This window comes from Mixophyes fleayi, chromosome 3 (assembly GCF_038048845.1).
Source record: "Mixophyes fleayi isolate aMixFle1 chromosome 3, aMixFle1.hap1, whole genome shotgun sequence".
NCBI classification, from domain to species: Eukaryota; Metazoa; Chordata; class Amphibia; order Anura; family Limnodynastidae; genus Mixophyes; species Mixophyes fleayi.
In genome coordinates this window covers 86,392,894-86,412,949 of record NC_134404.1, presented here as the reverse complement: position 1 = coordinate 86,412,949, position 20,056 = coordinate 86,392,894, and the positions used below count along the sequence as shown (strand labels likewise).

Here is a 20,056-nt window from a genome sequence, read left to right as displayed (position 1 = left end):
CACCGATACCTTCCATGCAACTTCAAGCTCTTACTTATTCTGCGGATAACACTGCATGTGTGATAGGGCACAACAACTGATCATGTTGTTGCTAATGGAAAAATTACACAATTCTTCACTTTGGAATCTAACCACTAACAGATACTGTCAGACTTTCATTTAAACTTTCACCTTTTGAGATTAGTCTTTATGTCTCTATTAACCTCTATAGCAGAAGCTTGACCCTGTGTGATTAAACGTGATCTTTAATAAGTGACATTACTTGCAGTGACTTCTTTCCACTCTTGCTTAACAAACAACATGCTTTGAAAACTCTTTAATACAAGATCTCAGCATTGGAATCACCACTTGTAAGGTCACAAACACAAGATCACTGCTACAATGGTCTAATTAGGTATAAAAACATTAACCTATGCTTGTGCTAACACAACTTGCATTATCTAGAATACTATCCTTTTATAGTTGTGCTCTTCAGCATTCAAGATTTAGCAACCAACAATGTTTATACTTTAAAACACTTATTGCTGGTCTTGCAAATTACCACTTGACTGCTATATAGATAATGGAATGTAATCATTCAATTATGTAAATCTCATCCATGCTTACAATAATTAAATTATAATGTTGGCATGATGTTTTCTGTTTGTGTGTTTTTCTAACTCACATGTATTGTTATATAGTGTTTCAAAAGCAGCGTTGGTAACTTTGAACATTCTGGTGGGCAATTTGTTCAACAGATCCTAAGTCAGGTTTAATATGACCTACATTTTGGCTTAATTTAAAGTGTACTTGATGGTGTGTTCAGAGACATCCGGAGTTCCTGAATCTTCAGCTGCATTTCAATGACTGACTTTAGGGTGTACGATGAATAACCAACGTCACAGAGAGAGGTCACAGAGTCAAATACCTCCTTTGGTTCCAGTATCAGATGATCCTTTGCGCAATCACATAGCAGTTTGAGCAGTCATGGCTTCCCATTTGAAGCAAATACTGACCCATACTACAAACGACAAGACTTACTGGCCAGACTAGATATTTAATTAACACATATTAATAAAAGGGGCGCTTTATACTTCCATGACATAAAGGTCTTTTAATATTATTAATGAGGACCTCCGTGTCTGCTCCTTCTAAGCCACACTGTTTTACAGACAACAAATATAAGACATCTAAATATGCTAATATCCTGAAAAAACCTACTATTTAAAGTTCCCACCATCTACTTTCTGTGCAGTAAAGAGTGGATATGGTCTTAGACATCACTACTTGACAATTAACTTGAACAAAGGCAGTTTTAGAAATACAAGTACAATCCTTGCTTCATTCCTACCAAATTCTTTTATCACACTGAAACCGTTGACATGTGTCACCATTTCACTTGCTATATCTCGTAAACAGCCTGTAAGATTTTTCAAAATCCTCCAGGCCATGGGTTTTAATGTTTTGTTGCCAACAAAATAGCGGCCCTCTAAATAGAGGCAATTTTAAAATGATCTTTCATGCTTCCCCTTTGACATAGGTACTGTAGTAAAACTGAATGCCTCAAGTCCTCGAGTAGGGAGAGTAGCAGGTTCGTGTATTTCCTCTCTTGAAGCCCATTCTAGGGTGTCCCTTGTGTAGCAGCTGCCCTACATATGCCTTTTATGCATCTTTGTTTATGTTTTAATGCAACAAAAAACATTCAAAAAGGACATACATTCAAAACAAATCACTAACTAGCAATACAAACAAAACATAAGATCCCATTCACTCATCCATTCATACATGATGATCTACTCTACATACTCTGTATTTTAGAACACCATTACATGTGTTACTAGTTATACTTTTACTACATTACATATATGTAAAACAGTGTTCCTAGACAGATTTTCCATAGTATGTATATGGTTGGTTTGTCATTTTGCCACAGACATAATAAGGTAGAATAGATTCATACACACATGAAAGTGCCAAAAAGATGTAGACATTGCACATATTTGTATCACACTAAAATGTCTGAGTTTAGTAGGTTAAAAAGGATGTGAATATGACAGGCAGCAAATTTTTGCAACTTCTCAGTTTAAAAAAATATATTTTATCTGTGAAACCTGATCCCTTGAATGCCGTCAATATCCTGGTGAATTCATTAACAAAGGGGTAAAAAAGAAACAAAAAAAACCAAACAATACATTTATGTGTGATAAACACCTCAATTATTATTCTACATCTACATAATTCAAAGGAAAGGGATACTTCCACCTAAAGCCCAAGATGGTCTGACTCTTTATACACAAGAATTTGTACGCTGTGTATACAGAGTCTGCTGTACCTACATTTATTTTTTATACAAGACCTACTCTTCCTGTGTGCTAAAAAAAAAGCAACTCCCTGGCTCCATCTGCACCACTCTGCTTTCCTACTGCAAGTAGAATGACTTTATTTACTTATCAGCTAATTACCTAGAGGGGAGGATGGTGGGAGGAGGAGGAGGAGGAAGGAGTAGGAGGGAGGAGTAGGGATCATCAAGGACCAGACATAGCTGCCAGCTGAGTGAAAACAACCACACCCCAGTCTCTCACGGGAAGTTTTATATCCAAACATAGAACAAATTTTCACATGTACCTTCATGCACACAGACAAAATAAAGTTAAAGAAACAAACCCATTTGAGGTTAGAGTGGTTTTAAAATAGTGTGGTTTCCCTATAGTAAGCAAAGCAGACATCAGTTTTCAGGCTAAAGTGAACACTGGCTTGAATAATGGCTTGCAATGTCATATATCAGTTTACATTAGCTGAGCATGTAGGCAGTTTTGTGATTGCTTTTTTTGTTGCACTAGTTTACACTGGTATTGCTGCTGCTGATTCTATAACAAAGGTGGTTCATTCATTCATATCGTGGATTTGTAACCAGTATAAGCTTTAAAGCTGTCTCAAACATGTGCAATACCTTTGAGAACTGGTTGATGTGACACAGAACAGTCCTCTTTGCAGGCCTCATACTTATATCAATACAGACCTTTATAAATGAATCTTTAGCTAACCAAAAAATAATAGATGGGCCAAAAATCCTGGAAACTAGTCTAGGTCCAGATTTCGCTGTGAATAAATAATTTGAAGCCAAACAGCATCTTACCCTTTTCATGGAAATGGCAAACAGCCAGAAAAAAAAGCTTCTCCTAGATAACAGTGATGGATGTTATCAATGACCTAAAGGTGACACACTCTACATCATCATTGCCTGCAGGGTCATATGTTCTTATGTCCCCCAACAAATTGTACTGCCAATGCCTAGACCTAATCTGATAGGTAAATAAACGAGGACTCTGATCTAATGCTGATAGAAGAGAATAAAAAAGATTTGCTTGCTTTTTTGTCTGCCCAATCAATCTTAAATGTCACTAAAGTAATAATATGGACTATATGAGGTTAATAAATTGCAAGATGAGTGACTAATGCAGTGAAAAATTGTGTCCTAGCACCACTTGCTGGTTACAAAGCAGACTTCACAAGATCCAGCAGTTATTCAAGAATAAGTAATGGACAGCGGAAATGATTTTACTTTCTTTACAATTAGAGAGGATGTCGCCACAGAAATAAAAAAATGTTATTTAAAAAGCTTGATTAGAGATTCACATGTAATTTTTTAAACAGTGCCTGACTAATCTCAAACTGCAATCATAACCTAATTTAATTAGAGATACAGCAAACCAACAATTCCTCTGCATAAATGTAGCGTTATAAAAACCATGCCTGACACATGTTTAAGAACACAAAGATTGAAGCTGAAATGGAGCTGCCTGTGTGCCTGTGTTTGCTCCCTGTGTGCCTGTGTTCTGTCTACCCTCCCTTAGGATGTAAGCTCATTTGAGCAGGGCCCTCTTCCCTTTGTTCTCCATACCTGTTCTTCTGCTCCGTCTTTACTGCATTAGCCTGCCCGGAGTCTCTGAAATTTTGGTATTTTTTGTTTACTGTGTGTAATTTTTCACCTTGGTTAGTCTACTGTTTATGCTGTGTACGGCGCTGCGGAACCCTTGTGGCGCCTAACAAATAAAGGATAATAATAATGATAATAATAATAATAATAATAATAATAATAATAATAATAATGTATAAAAAAAGTTACAATGCTTATTAAATAAAAATGGTGATAAATTGGCATACAGAAAATATAAATGCAAATGAGTTTTCTAAATTTACTTTCTTCTAGAATATAGCAGGGATATTATAGGTCCAGTAAACAGGATATGATTTTCCACACATATGCATAGGAAACACAACTATGTCAAATGGATTATTTGGGAATATATATTCTCTCTATAACTTCCCTATGGGGCTGGTATCTATCAATCACATGTTATGTAGCTGGTTCCACTGGTTACAAATATGTATAGAGTTCCCCCCCCCCCCCAAACATGAATTATGTAAAGTACAGATTGTATGTACTTTTCCCTATAAGAAATATACCTGCACTCATATGGTTCTTTGGTTCTTTCCAGTTATAGAAATCTCCCAATATTTTAGCATCCATGGGGGTTGGGCCATAAACTGTAATCAACTAGTGTCTGACACCAGGCACTTCTGAATACTCTAACACGGCGGTTCCCAAAGTGTGCGCCGCGGCTCCCATGGGTGCCGCGGCGCTGGCACTGGGGTGCCGCGAGCCAGCCATAGAAAAAAACAAAGAGCACATAAACTTACCAATCCGCGCGGCACCGGGACCCAGCAGACTCCTCTCACCCGCAGCAGCTGTCACTGATGTCGATATTTAGTGACAGCTGCGGGAGAGAGGAGACTGCTGGGTCCCGGCGCCGCGCGGATTGGTAAGTTTATGTGCTCTTCATTTTTTCCTATGGCTTGCTCGCGGCAGAGGAGTGAGAGGGAGTGTGACAGCGGGGCAGACAAAGGGGCAGAGGAGTGTGACAGAGGGGCAGACAGCGGGGCAGAGGAGGGAGACATCGTGAGAGGGGCAGTGGAGGGGGGACATCGTGAGAGGGGCAGTGGAGGGGGGACACAGTGTGACAGGGGCAGTGGAGGGGGGACACAGTGTGACAGGGGCAGTGGAGGGGGGACACAGTGTGACAGGGGCAGAGGAGGACATCGTGAGAGTGGCAGTGGAGGGGGACACAACGTGACAGGGGCAGAGGAGGAGGACAGCGTGAGAGGGGCAGTGGAGGGGGACACAGCGTGAGAGGGGCAGCGGAGGGGGACACAGCGTAACAGAGGGCAGAGGGGGGACAGCGTGACAGAGTGCAGAGGAGGGGACAGCGTGACAGAGTGCAGAGGAGGGGACAGCGTGACAGAGTGCAGAGGAGGGGACAGCGTGACAGTGCAGAGGAGGGGGGACATCATGAGAGAGGACAGAGGAGGGGGGACATCGTGAGAGAGGGCAGAGGGTGCAGTGTGAGAGAGGGCAGTGTGTCTGGATGCAGAGGGGGCAGTGTGTCTGGATGCAGAGGGGGCAGTGTGTCTGGATGCAGAGGGGGCAGTGTCCTGACCTAAATACTTATTACATTTTTTTGACCTAACTACTTCTAAAACAGGACTGCTCAATAATTATTTTGGAGGGGTGCCTTGAAAAAATTTGGAGACTCTAAGGGTGCCGCGAACTGCAAAAGTTTGGGAACCACTGGGCTAACAGCTAGGTGACAAACAGGAGGCCTTTGAAGCAAACCTCAATCACACATTAACAACTAGTTAACTTCCATACAGTAGTTTGGTGCAAATAATGTTATCAAAACAAACTCATATTTTTGGGATAAATCATGATCACATTAACGTAGTATTTTCCTAATTATCTTGATATAATCATGACACCCCCCGCCCCCTTGTCTTTTTTCATACCTGCTGTTAATGTGAGCAGAATTTGAGTTGGGGGGTCCTCCATGGCACAACCATGTCATGAATTAAGTCCAGGATTACAGTAATATTGAGTAGGCATCAATGTGGAGTGACTCTACCGGTGGTCGGCAGGGTGTAAAGACAAAAAATGCATTCCAGAGAAACACAATGCCCTTCAGGTACTAACGCAACAAATATTTTTTTTATACTGGTCTAGAAATAATTTTTAATCTAAAAAAGCTTAGGTTAAAGTGGCCTTTGCGCCATAAATGAGCTTTAGGATGTCTGCAGAAAAAACAATGGCACAGCCCCTAATATATGAACAAAACCACTTGAGTTGCTTAATTACAACAGTATTTCATACAGCATTTATCTTTTATAAGAGGCCATTACAAAATTCAACACATTTATTTATTATTTATATAGCACCACCATATTTTGCACTGCTGCACATAAAATATTTAATCATTGACATCAGCCCCTGCCCCATTGGAGGTTACACACAAGCATACTAGAGTCAACTACTTAGTCAGCAGCCAGTTGACCTACCAGTATAGTTTTTGACTGTGGAAACCCATGGAAACACTGGGAGAACATATAAACTCACAGATTTCATTTAAATGTATATGTTATCTACTAAGGACTGATGATACCTACATATATTCTTAAAAGTTTACTCACATAGCTTTATGCTGCCACTGCAATTTGAAAAAGGAACACCACACAATTAGGGTCCATGTGCATAGTTTTCCACCTACTCTTCTAAAATTGCCCCCCCCCCCCCTTCTTCCTTTATGACCTTCCTGTCCCCCTTGTGTCTATCCCTTCCCTCTTTCTCCTTGCTCTTCTACTATCCCTTACAATTTATTAAAAAAATTGCTTTGTTATGTCTAACCCTCCTAAAGAGTTATATGGCTGTACTATTTTATTAGTTGGAAATGTTCTGCATTGTTGTTTATTGAACAAAGTGTGAAAATAAAAAAATAAATAAACTAACAATGCACCAAAACACAGGTGGACTTGGTCCGCATACACTAATTTATCAAATTTATCAAGCCACAGCAATATGGCACCTTTTCATACAGTTGATAAATTAGGGTGTGCAGACCAATTCCAATCTTCCTGTGTATTCCTTTAAAGGTTTGGACTGCCTTCTTTTTGACCCAATGTAAGGGAATGGGATACTACTGGACTGAGAACTTTGTATTCATCACCTGTATCTCACAGTTTAATGTATTTATTAATCCTTGGCCCATTCTAAGTATATACACCAGAGCATTAGTGTGTTATGTGTATTATTATTTCATGTTATTAGATACATTTTGCACTTGCTATTACCTGCAATATTGTATGTCGAATAAATATAAAGAATATTGCCATATTGTGTGAAAACAACAGGACAGCAGCAGTCATTTTGCTTCTGCTAGCTAATGTAATTACCATTTGTCTCAAATGTCCATTGTTATGAGGTGCAACTTAGATTTGGTTTGTAATCAGAACAATGTCTGCATTAACTAGCTGGCAGCCCATATTAATTAGCTAAGTCTACAGGTAATCTGAGAGGTAATGAGGTTAGAACTTCTAAATGATATGCAATGTGCCTCCACAATAATATATTGGCTGAAATAGCATTGTAAATGTATCAATATGTATCAATATAAATGTTATTGTATCAAAATGTATCACAGACATATTGTGTAACACTGCTGATACAATGCGTCAGAAGTCTTATTGTTTCATGTAAGCGTGCAGTGTCATTCCTTGATATACAATTGTAACCCTATGTGTAGTGTAGCTATTCTACTTTGGTGGATCCTGGTGTACAAAACATCAGTGTAAAGGACTCTGGGCCAGGCATCGTGGTACCGCTGGAGGAAACCCTACCAGGACATTGTCGGTGTGAGCCAGTAACCCAGGCTGGGCGACTCCATAACTGTTTTGCTAATCGGTAGTGGTAATATTGCGGGAGGATAAGATTCTGAAAGAGACCGAGATTATCACTTTGGAGTGCTGACTGCAAGAGGCTGCTGGAGGATACATGCTATCATTTACCCTGTAACTTGTGAACGTCTTGTGCTGTTGTGCTGTCGTAATAAAGTCTAATTTTGGATATATTCTGGTCTACCCGAGTGAGTTGAATCCCACAGAGGGTAACTGCCATCTGTTCATAGGTGTTTACAATTAGAGCAATATATAGCCTGGTTCCAACCAGTATTTGTAGTATGGAGGCACTAGGAGAGGCATGTCCTTTAGTATAGAGATAAATATAAGGTGTTAGTGTAGGAACCCATCTGTGTGCGGTCACCTTGTCTCGGTAGATGGGCAACCAGAATTAAAAAATGTGCATTAGGTTTATTCTGGAGTTCAAAGTGGTGTCATGAAAAAAATAATCAGAATGTAAGTTAATGGAATTTGATAGTTCTACAGTGGAAAAAGTGTCAGTATGGTATACCACCGTATACACCCCCCTCCACATACACATATACACTTGTACATAAACTTATATAAGTAGGTGATAGTATAGATGTTTTAGATTACACAGTATGGAGTGTGAAATAAATAAAAAAAACACACTTTAGGAGCTGTTTAGTACAATACAGGTACACATTACAAAAAGGTTGAGACATCCGGCTCTAGAAAGATACAAGATAAACTGTTGGTTGGTTCCTATAGTTCAGAACATATCTGCATTTAATGCCAGTATTAGTACATAGCCATCACTTGCTTTAGCCAAAGGAAGCCCTGTAAACAACTATGTATGCTGCAGCAGACTTTTACTTCCTTTACCTAGATGTTTCCAACAGTAAGACAATCAGAGCAAAGGATATGGATTATTATACGATTTCCTTTGCTCTCCGTATATAAGGAACATGACCACCTACTCTCAGACACCATTACAGCTCTCAGAAAGTGAGGCTATAATTGCAAATCTGATTCAGGGTGGTGTGACATGGCAATGACTGAACACAAGTTTTTTCCGCTGGGAGTCCTGAATCACTTCTGGGGGTATATTTACTAAACTGCGGGTTTGAAAAGGTGGAGATGTTGCCTATAGCAACCAATCAGATTCTAGCTGTCATTCTGTAGAATGTCCTAAATAAATAACCAGAATCCGATTGGATGCTATAGGCAACATCTCCACTTTATGAAACCTACAGTTTAGTAAATCTAGCCCCTGTAGTGAACATCTAACATTCATCCCTGTCATTCAAATGTTCTTGTAAATCACCTTCAGGAGTGAAGTCCTCACATTTGACACAGGAAGAACATTTCCATCAGCAAATTGTTTAATCATCTAGGTACATCTGGTCTCCTTCGCCACATCAGAAAGGCCTACTGCCTTGTGCTTTTATATGGTCATCCAACTCCCTGATAACTTCCACAATCCATATTAAAAAAAAAAAAAAACTTACAGTAGAGCACAATTCTCACATACATGCACACACACACACACACACACACACACACACACACACACACACACACACACACACAGACACCCTTTGAGTGCTCTCCTCTCACAATACAATAATCATAGAGACGGACTATGACATAATTGGGTAGTAGAAAGAGCTGAAAATATATATGACAGAGGGCAGGCAAAGAGATAGCAGACACAACCTCATAATTCTGCTTATGGCTCATAGTGGGTTAACATAAACAAGAAACCATGTCTAGAAAATGGTAAATACAATTAAGCAAAGGATATTTTTGAGGTCCCCTTTAATTGTAACAGTGCATGGTTTGAGTTTCCTTAAGTGTATAGCAATATTGTGCTTTCCTTGGGTGGTATGTGAAATGTGATGTTTGAATTTCCACAGCATCAGCACTGATTTTGAAATTCTGCAGTGAACCATTTAAATTTTTAAATAAAATCAAGTACAGCCCCTACCACCAATGGTGGAAGAGTGAACATGGTATTTTTGTAAATAATCAGAAACATCTGGATCAAATAGATAAGTGGAAAAAAAAATGCAACAGCAAGCCATGTTTTTTCTATATAGGGTGAATACATTTCGATTTGTAGGATGTGACTCCCACCTAGTGGTATCTATGGCTAAATCTCACAAAGCACACAACTGTGTTCATGTAAATTACTGTATAACCTGTCATTTAGCCTTGTACAGCTGGAAAAAGCAAAATGTTAAGCAGGAGCACAAGTACCGGTGTGCTTACAAACGACAATGCACTGTAGACATTGTGCAAACATGTCATAGTTCACAAATGTTATATTCCATTACAATGAAAAAACAGCTATTTTCCAATAGTTCCACAATGCATCTAAAATCAGTCATTTAAATACCCTTTTTTATACTTTTTACTGGATTAGTGGCTGTCAGTGTTTAAACATGTTCCTTACTAGATCTAGTTGAAACCCTGATGACATTGGCCATTGTACTGGCGACTGGTCACAGAAATTCCTTCCAATGCTACATTGCTAGATCTGATCCCAGCCACAAACCTTCCATGAGAGGGTCCATCACCAATTAAAGCAGTAATGCCCAACCTGATACACTTTGGGGGCGCGGCCCTTTATCCTGGCCGCATATTACCCATAAGTTCAGTACTAACTTAAAACAATACATGTAATCAAAGAAAGACACACCTATCTGTAATAACATATCAACAGGTCATTTAAAGCCAAGTGTTACAAGCTATAACAAACAAATCTGACAATAAAGGAGGAAGGAGTTAGGGGTTGCAGGTGAAGGCCGCGAAGACAGCATGCAGCCCTAGGGTCACCTGTTACCCATCAATTGGTTAAGTAACCAAGATTGCATACTGGCACTGCTAAACTAAACTATCAATCTGGAATAGATAACAGTATAATAAACAAATTAATCAATTCATTTCAGTAGTAAATTGTTTGTTTATCATGTCTTGCGATGATTTGTGTACTGCCCACACATTTAGCAAGTTGAGTCACTTGGGGAATCTTGTAGGTTCTGAATGGGTTACAACATTTGCAACAGCCCATTATTAAATTAAAGATAACAGATTCCATTATACTGCATTCATGTAAAATATTTTTTTAGTCAACCAAGTCAGTTTGTAAATAAATCACAAGATCCTAACTTGTCTTTGATTTTACAGTATTGATGTTTTTCTCTATGGCAAGGACATCTGTAGCTTTGCAGGAATTACATGAATGTGCAAGAGGGCCCTATTCATTAAGGAACATAAATACAGATATGTGCCTTTGTGACAGGATGGATCGCCTATGGCTGTTGTTGCTAGGAACTGGCTGGGCTTATTTTGCCACTGTCCCCTTTCTTTCTCCCAAATTGCGCCCTCTAACTGCAGTAGGAGGGGCTTACAATGCTGCCACCACTACGCTCCTACACCTATATTCGATTCCTTCTGGGTTTATTTTGCTGCTAGTGTACCCTCTCACTGGGCACCTGGGCTGGTACCCCTGACCTCTGCCAGTAGATCATGGTGCTGTGGATGGTTCTTTCCTGGCCTATCACACTGGCCAGAGCTGCTGGGTAGCGGGCAGAGCGTTGATGCTAGACGCTGGGTTCCAACCTCAGAACAGCCGGAGAACAGATTACATTTTGGTCTAATCTGCAGGGCACAGGAATTACAGCAGAGAAGCAGTCGCAGGATCTTGAAGCAAATTGATGTTTATTTGCTCGTGTTCTAACAAGGACAGTTCACACTGGTTTAAGGTACTAGTGATCAGAAAGTCAGTTAGAACAATAATAACACATTTCAGTACAAACCAATTCTCTTTATATACACATTCTGACGCACGTCAGTAGGGGGTAAAGCCACCCCCTGATCCTATGTGGCTCCGCCACATCTGAACTATTCCATCAGATCTCACAATGTAATCTATTCTTACATCTAACACAATTTAACTTAAAAAAGTCAGTTAGTTCTCAGTGAGATCTGTGAGTTCTTAAAACTTGCTGTGACATCGTGCATCCTACTTTAGAGACAGAGGAAACCTAATAGCAAGTCTAATAAAACCTTCCTGTGCCTTCAGGTTAGAGGATGAGTTGGACACTCACACATCAAAAGGTCTAATTAACATGAGATTAACATGGGATCCTTTTTTCAGACAGTTGCATAATACACATTTCCTCCCCTGGCATATGCCTCAGAAATAAATATATTTCCTATACCAAAGTGTCACACGATATAATAAAAAATCAGTACAGTTGCAATGATAAAAATAAGCACCCTGCACTATTTCCTTTAAATAAATTTATACAATAAGTTATTTACAAGTGATCCAGCCACAGCCGTATTTTGCGTAAAATCGCTCTGAGCATACCCAGAATTGGATCATACACCTGTGAAAGCAGCAACATCCAATTCATCTTCAAGCTAAATGGACCCTTACTTCAGCCTATGACTTCATGGTCAGAATGGGGAGGGGACTAAGCAAATTCACGTAGTCAATGTACAGCAAGTCCGTGCCAAGCTCGAGCAGGTCAGGTATAAGTCTTGATTACTAGTGGTGATGGCTGTGTATGCATGCTAGAACATGTGTTTGCAATCAAGAGCAACTATAAAAATGCATTTTATGTACAATAGACATTAACACCCTCATGTATTTTATGGTGTGGGGGCACCTTCTTTTTTGACTATACTATTAACAGGTGACATTAATAGTTTTTATTTATTTTCTGTGCGTTCTTATAAAACTTTATATTCCACATATGTATTGGATTTATCCTGCAGTGTGTTGTCTGTTAGAACAGACACATCTTTACATCTGCTCCATGTTAAATATGGATGCCCAATTTACATGTGTTTACAAAAAAAATGCAAAATACATTCATTTTGCATGTTAATGAATCAGGCCCTGAATGTGGAGTAGGTCCAATGGCCGTGGTGCCTTTCTCAAATTCTGTCTTTGTTGGTTTTTTGCAGTATAGATTTTAATGATGGCTCACCCTCCCCCTTTTTCTTTCCTTCTGCTGGGCTGCATCACGATCTAGTACTGGCCAGGGTCGTCCTGCACTTGCTGCTGTTTCCCAGACCGTGCTCCTTTACTGCTCAGAGAGGCTTCTTTTCTGAGCATCCTTACAATTAGTGCTGTAGAATGCATTCATGTGGTTAAAGCATCGATGCTACGGTTACATTGTCTCCTCTCCTTGTGCCTGGAAGTCATGATCTGAGCAAGAAGGTGGTATTGCTGTACCAAATTACTTGCTTACCCTTTACACCAGAGTGAGAATCAAGCGCAGTGGGGATTCTGGGCAACAGGAAGTCTCCCCCTAAGTGCGTGTCTACCAAGCTTTTTCTAAAGCAATATATTCTTCTACGACACCATTGTCAATAACTGAAAATGCATAATGGCAGAACCATTTCATCCTGACTGCCTAGAAAATAAGTATAGTATATAGTTACATTTTTCCCACAAAATTAACCCGCCCGCCAACCACTAAAAAAAAAAATATTTAGTCAAATTTCCAGAAATTTGACATTATTAGGTGTGCAGGAGAATTTTTATCAATAGATACTCTATGCTGTAGTAGATATACTAGTGTACATACAGTAGATGTATTGGATTTGAAATATAATTCTAACTAGTCATCAGATTAAAACAGGGATCATTTACTTGAGTTTTTATACTAAGATTACGACACATAGGCAAAGTAAAGTGCACAGGAAAACTGGGGCCCCCATGATTTTGATGGATTCTGCTTACCTTGAACCATACTTGCCAACTCACCCTGAATGTCAGGGAGACTCCCTGACATAGGGGTGATCTCCCTCACTCCCTGAAGAGTCTGGCATTCTTCCTGATGATGAGCCAGTACAAGATGTGGTTGACTTCGTCATCTGTGACATGATGACACAGTTCAGAAATTGTGTCCTATGTCCATGTATTGATGCCTATAGAAGTGGCCATTTTCATGGAGACCAAGATTTAATCAAAGACTGACAGGCAAGACAACATGACTTCAGTAATGGAGACAGAAATGTAAAAGACATTTCAGTCTCTAGAGATTCATTAGCTGCTGTTCTGTAACGCATAGTTGCCTACTCTCCTGGAATGTCCATGAGACTCCCGCATTTCTGGGAGCCCCCCTGGGCTCCCGGGAGAGCAGGGCAACATGGAACGGGGGGGTGGCAAAATGATGTGATTCGTCAAGCCCCGCCCCCACACCTCCCCCGGGATCTCCCTGAATCGAACAAGGAAAAGTTGGCAAGTATGCCTCGAACTCTGTCAATAAATAAAAATACGGATATAGTTATGAACATTCCAGGCAATATCAATTCTAGCATTATCCATTCCTATTTGGATAACGTCAGATAATACATTTTAACCCAAGTAAACTGTTTGGGGAGCCAGCACACAAATTGGGTGTAAGCTATAAATATTTGGACCAGTTTCACTAAATGTCAATATAAAGCACACAACAAAAACAAATCAGTACACTACTATTTAAAATATGAAAGGCAAAACATTCCCTATGCCAATCCTAACATTCATGTAAGTTGCTCATCTCCTGAACACACACAACACATTACACATTATTTCTAAGCACTGTAATTTGCACACTTTGCCACAAGATGGCAATTCATTACAGAGGACCACATCATTATTTTTTTTTGCATGTTCAACATAACAATTTTTCCCCATTTGCACAGAACATTTGTAAAGGAGGGGAAAGGAGAGGATGATAATTAGGAACAACAATAACACAGGTGGGAAGCAACAGATGTTGGACACAGAATAGAAATGGTAAATAACATGCAGTAAGACAGTGAAGAAAGAGGACCATCATTTGTAATAAAGGATGGTTTTCTATTTTTAGGCATGGATGTTTTTTTAATAGAATAAAATATTCTATTAAATTTGGCAAGTTACAAACAAACAATTAGGTAGTATTATTTTAAAAGGAATCAGTCACAATAACTTAACATTTTACACCGCAGTATTTTTTTTATATTTTTCTTTTTTTTTTACCATTTCTTTCTTTCCTCCTCCTCCCTGACTGACGTTTGATGCCATATAAAGGAGTTAGCCTCAAAATACTACCATCTTCATAATCTGTGTGTTATTTGAAATAAAGCACTTAATATCATAATTGTCACAGTCACTATGATGGATCAGATTCTTGAAGTATGTCTGGCTAGGTGCTTTTCAGCCCAGAATTGTGGAGTCTAACAAGGTAGATGGTTTTCGGCAGGGACCCCCGTAAAGAAGTGTGGACTTTGCGGCCTCTGCCCCGAAGGTTGTGGTGCTCTAAGTGAGTGCCAGCCAAGACAAGTAGAGAGAACCCAGAGGGTGGGAAAAGGTGACAATCCAATTGAGACTGGAGAAGGCCTGATGGTCTGAAGTGGCTGCTTGGAAATGGTTGCAGAGTCTGCTGGAACACAGGAAGAGATAGTCTGCAGCAGGTATGGAAACCACTGACAACTGCAGAGTTGCTAGATACAAGGAGCGGTAGTCTGCGGTCTAAAGAGCAGGAGAACAAAGGGAGCCAAGTCTGAGTGCTGGAGTGATCTGACTCAAAGAACAGGCACCTTACCTTTGAAATAGGTGCCTTAAATATCCTGAGGGATAATTAGTCTCCCAATGAATGGGTAGGAGGTGACAAAAGCATGTGCAGACACGGAAAGCAGACTGGCAGCGTCAGGGAGAGCCGAACTCTGGGCGTAGGGACCGCGGGTCTGACGTGTGACAATAATCAACTAAAATCCGGTTATCAGAGACACATTTGTGGAAACCATTCTTCAATGAAATATGCAGGGGACACTCCAGGGGCTAGTTGGTAAAAAGCAATTATGAAGTGTCATAAATGAAAAACAATAGTGCATCACATCTGTATACTCAGTAGAGGTAATTTATTAACAATATAAATGTGTGCAATTCCACAAAGATTTACGAGTGTGCTCAGTCATAGGTGTGTGCACCTTGCCATATTCATCTGCTCCGGTAACACGCAAAGGACACCTATGTAACAAGGTCTTCCCTTTTCTCTGTGCATGGGCCTGAGAAGTGAAAATGCCATCACAAAGTACAGCCTACCACCACAAAAGACCCTCATTAACTTACCTTTTTCTGATTTTCAAATAACAATTTGCTTGTTTAATCCTTTTATCTGGTATAATATATGTTGCCATAGAGAGGTAGCTTCATAATAACTCATGAAAATGAAGAGACATTGGGGGTGGCTACATAATAGACATAATGCATATATTTTAATGAATTGGTGCACTTGCAGCGTCTATAACAGATTATCTACTTCTTAGGACCATGTGCGGTGTCCCATAAAGTCATGTACGCCTCCATATGTACAGAATCTCCATAACCTATGAAATTATTTTGTTCCGCAAAACAAAATCTTTTTACTGTGGATTTCCCTTAATTTAGGGAATAATGTCTAGATCTTAGTATAAAGTCATATAAGCAGTCATCTTGTCGTGCAAATGCATGTGATAAAACAGCCAGTATTTTCCTTATGTGCAAAACAAAAAACTAATTTGCACCCCTTGCATTGCAACATGGTTTTGCCAAGGTTCAAAGTTACTCATTTTTTTGCTTTAATTTGCTTAATGAATCAGACGCAATGCGTTTGTAGTATGTCTGATTTACATACAGTGGTTCTGTGATAGCTACAGACAATCATATGTGTCATTTTTAATTCAAAGACTATGCTGTGTCGGTCATGACAATCATCCGGGATTTACACCTGACCTCTAACGGGTGTAAAAGATACGTCTGAATACAAGAGTACTTACAACAAACACAGGACATGAATCGGCCACATCTGCACTGAAACACCCTTACTATACATGGGCTACATTAGTCCGTCCTTTCCCTCCCCTGTTCCACTTCAAGTCATAGGGAGACCTAAGTATCAGTTTTGTGAGGATATGAATTGTCTGCAATTAAGCTCATACTTGTCAACTCTACCGGACTGTCCGGGAGACTCCCGCATTTCGCGTGAGTCTCACGGACTCCTGGGAGAGTGTAGCAATCTCCCGGATCTGCCCACTTCCTAGTGAAGTGGGCAGAATTAAACCAAGACGCTGCGAGGGCCAAAATGATGCGATTTTCAGAGCCCCGCCCCCTGCTCGCCCACCTTCCCCGGCAGGCTCCCGGATCATACTTGCCATAAGTTGGCAAGTATGATTAAGCTCATTGACATAATGTCAGTTTCTGTCCGTGCTCAGTGCGGAATCACGCAAGATATGTTACAGATATGCTACATGAACGGACGTCCAAACATGAATCAGCCCACAGACAGCACTGCACCCAAGCTCCACAATGCTTTCTGCATTCCATGTGGCCACTACTTTTGCTGGTTTACAGGCTTCACTCTGCACATGTTTATCAAAGGTTCATCCTGTTTACTGTGCTGCAAGTGGTTCTCATGTCTATGTATGTGAGGCTGAAAAGTGCTGCTTTGTTAAATTACTATTTTAGCTATACTGGAGGAAGTGTTACAGAAATCTAAGACATTTTGTAGGGATCACAGGAATTGCAAAGTTCCCATTCAGTCATCTACTCACCAACAGATCTGGGGTCTGGAAACCCAGGGTTGGTAACTTCTAGGAGCCTGGTCAATGTATTTTTCTGCTCCTCTTCTTAAAATAGAGGCACCAGCCATGTGCTGTCCAGACTGGGTTCTAGTGTTTATAACAGGAGTCCCCGCACTGGTCTCCGCATTGCAGGGATATTCTGCTCAGGTTGGTTAGTTACAGAATTCTGAAGTTATAAGTTAATTGTTTTTATTGGTCCTGTGACAACAGGAAGACCAAATATCACAGCCTCCTTAAAAGAAAAAAAGAGAAAAGAAAAGAAAAAGAACTGCATAGCATAAATCTATAACCAGTGCCAGTCAGTTTGGATTGATTACTATAGCAGGGAAAGAACTCCTCTTCTGATCTTCTGTTCTTAATCTAACATAGAACAGCACTCCAACCCCAAGGAAACATAGAAACAGTTAAAAAATGGAGACCTCATTGAAAGAAAGAAAACAACATGCTGCTCTCCTGCTATTCTGAAACTACAAGCCTCCATGCACTGGGACTTGTAGTTCCACAGCAGCTAGAGAGCTACAGTTAGCTGGAGAACTGCAAGTTTGTATTGTAACAGTTGTTATGTAACTACAAGTCACGTGTTGCACACCAAATTCCTTCACATATCTTGGTGTCAAGAGCTTCCTGAGAAAACGCAGACAGACAACTGATAATGATAATATTCCAGCGGATACACACTGATGTCACTTGCTCTACAATTCTTTAAGCAACTAAATAGCTCAGTAGGTCATGTGACCAGCATGAACACACTGTAGGGAGGCTAATAGAAAACAGATTTGAACATTTAGAGCCCGGAAGACACATTTGTACACATGAGTACATAGCTGCCAGTTCCTAAAACTCTCTTACAAGAAAAACATTAACAGAAAAAAAAATGTGAAAGAACTAGTTGATATGTGTTGCGTGATTTGCACTTCCTCTAATTTCATTCTGCAGTCTGCACTAGAGCACATTTCATGCTTATTACTTTATACCAGTGATGGGCTACAGGCGGGCTAGGGCCGCATGCAGCCCCCCGAGCCTTCACCTGCGGCCCCCAGCTCCTTCCTTTTTATTGTCACATTTGTTTGTTATAGCTGGTAACACTTGTTTAAAAGGCCTGCTAATGTTATTATAAATAGGTATCTATGATGAAATGTATTATTTTAACATATTACTGAGATTAAGAGTAATGTGCGGCCCTTTTGAAGGGTAGAGGGCCACATTATTCGGCCCCAAAGTGAATCATATTGCCCATTACTGCTTTATACTGACTACACTGCTGTTCATCTTTTCTTGACTTCCTACATGTAGATAAATGCATTTTTCTTTTTTCCTACAGTGTGTATAGTTTGACAGACACATAGAACGGCAATAAATTAGCAGGATAAATAAAACTGTAAAGTAGTTCTGTAAGAATCCCAATATACTAATATCACATTATTAAAAGAAAAAACTATATACATTTTTCAGTTAACAAACACAAAAAAAGAAAAAAGTAAAGGAAAATACATATTGGGAAAATAAGAATAAAGAGGCACATTATGTGGAGAATAACATGAAGAGAGAAGTTTGCATAGGAATGAAGCTTAACCCTTTCATTGCCACATTTACTCTACCAATTGCAGGTAGCTACGGATGTAAGGTACATCATACAGCGAGCCAGCCGTAGTGGCCATCTGATCTCTCCTGCTTATAACTAATTAGGCTGAACTGAGGTCACCTCTATGTGATCACAGCAAGTTCCTGCTCAGTGAATCCAGAAGTGGGACTATACATGTCATGTCTGGGACTCTGCCTCAATGTTGATATTTTCACTGCCTTACCCCACAAATAATTTGAATCACTTACCAAGTGGTGAAGTGACTGAGAGCATGAGTGGGGACAGGAAGTGGCAGTGGAGTGCACAAAACCTCTTATAAAGTTCATCTATACATTATCCCTATAAATGTAAGAAGTCACAGAATAACTCATGCCTATGAATCTAAGGTAACACAAATTGTGTAAAAAAACAAACAAAAAACAAAAAACAACAACAAAGTCTCGTATGTTGGTCTACTGTAAATACCCTATTTTTCTAACTCCATGCCTGCGGTTTTGGCTGCTGTTTTCTGTTAGACTGGGCCTACTTAAAGCTTTTAGATACAAAGTTTTTTTGATACATCCGAGAAAGAACATTGCATCATTAAATAGAAAGCTCAGAGAATGGTGCATTGCTGCAGGTATACAATACATGTACTGAGTGCACCATCAGCAGTAGAGTAAACCATATAAAGCATTATGGCCTTATTTTTCTGAAATTTGTCATTCTTCCTCTACCCAGAACAAAAGGGGATATTTTTTCAAAGAAAAAAATAAATAAAAAGACATTTGTGGCTAAACAACTAACGTGTTTAGTAATCAGATTACCTGAAAATAATGCCATTGTTATAAAACAAGGCACATTTTATAAATCCCAAGAGGTAATGTGTCAAACAATACTAACATCAGATTTCAATAGATTTGTACGAATTAAAAACTTTAATAATTAAAAAGTAGTTTTCCTAGAAATGACAGAATTTGACAGACCTCATGTTGCATTAGTTTAACTTACCCAATTACTATGCAAGAAATAGCAGTTCCCAAAAAGGCATATGTCAATATGGTTCCCAGGTTGCGGAAGAAGTGTCTCTACAGCACAAAAGAATAAGAATTACTCAACTGTTTGCAAAGAATAAGCAGAATAATGTAAAAACCATCAATG

General features: G+C 39.6%; 1 protein-coding gene across 3 annotated transcripts in view; it reads right to left on the bottom strand.

Annotated features, from left to right (window-relative positions):
• SLC9A9 (solute carrier family 9 member A9) overlaps nt 1–20,056 on the bottom strand; it is a 650,964-nt gene that overhangs the window by 587,307 nt on the left and 43,601 nt on the right. For all 3 annotated transcript variants that reach the window (XM_075201923.1, XM_075201922.1, XM_075201924.1), the window contains exon 4: nt 19,907–19,983. In XM_075201923.1, coding sequence (XP_075058024.1) covers nt 19,907–19,983 — 77 coding nt within the window. The remainder of the gene's footprint in view (nt 1–19,906; nt 19,984–20,056) is intronic.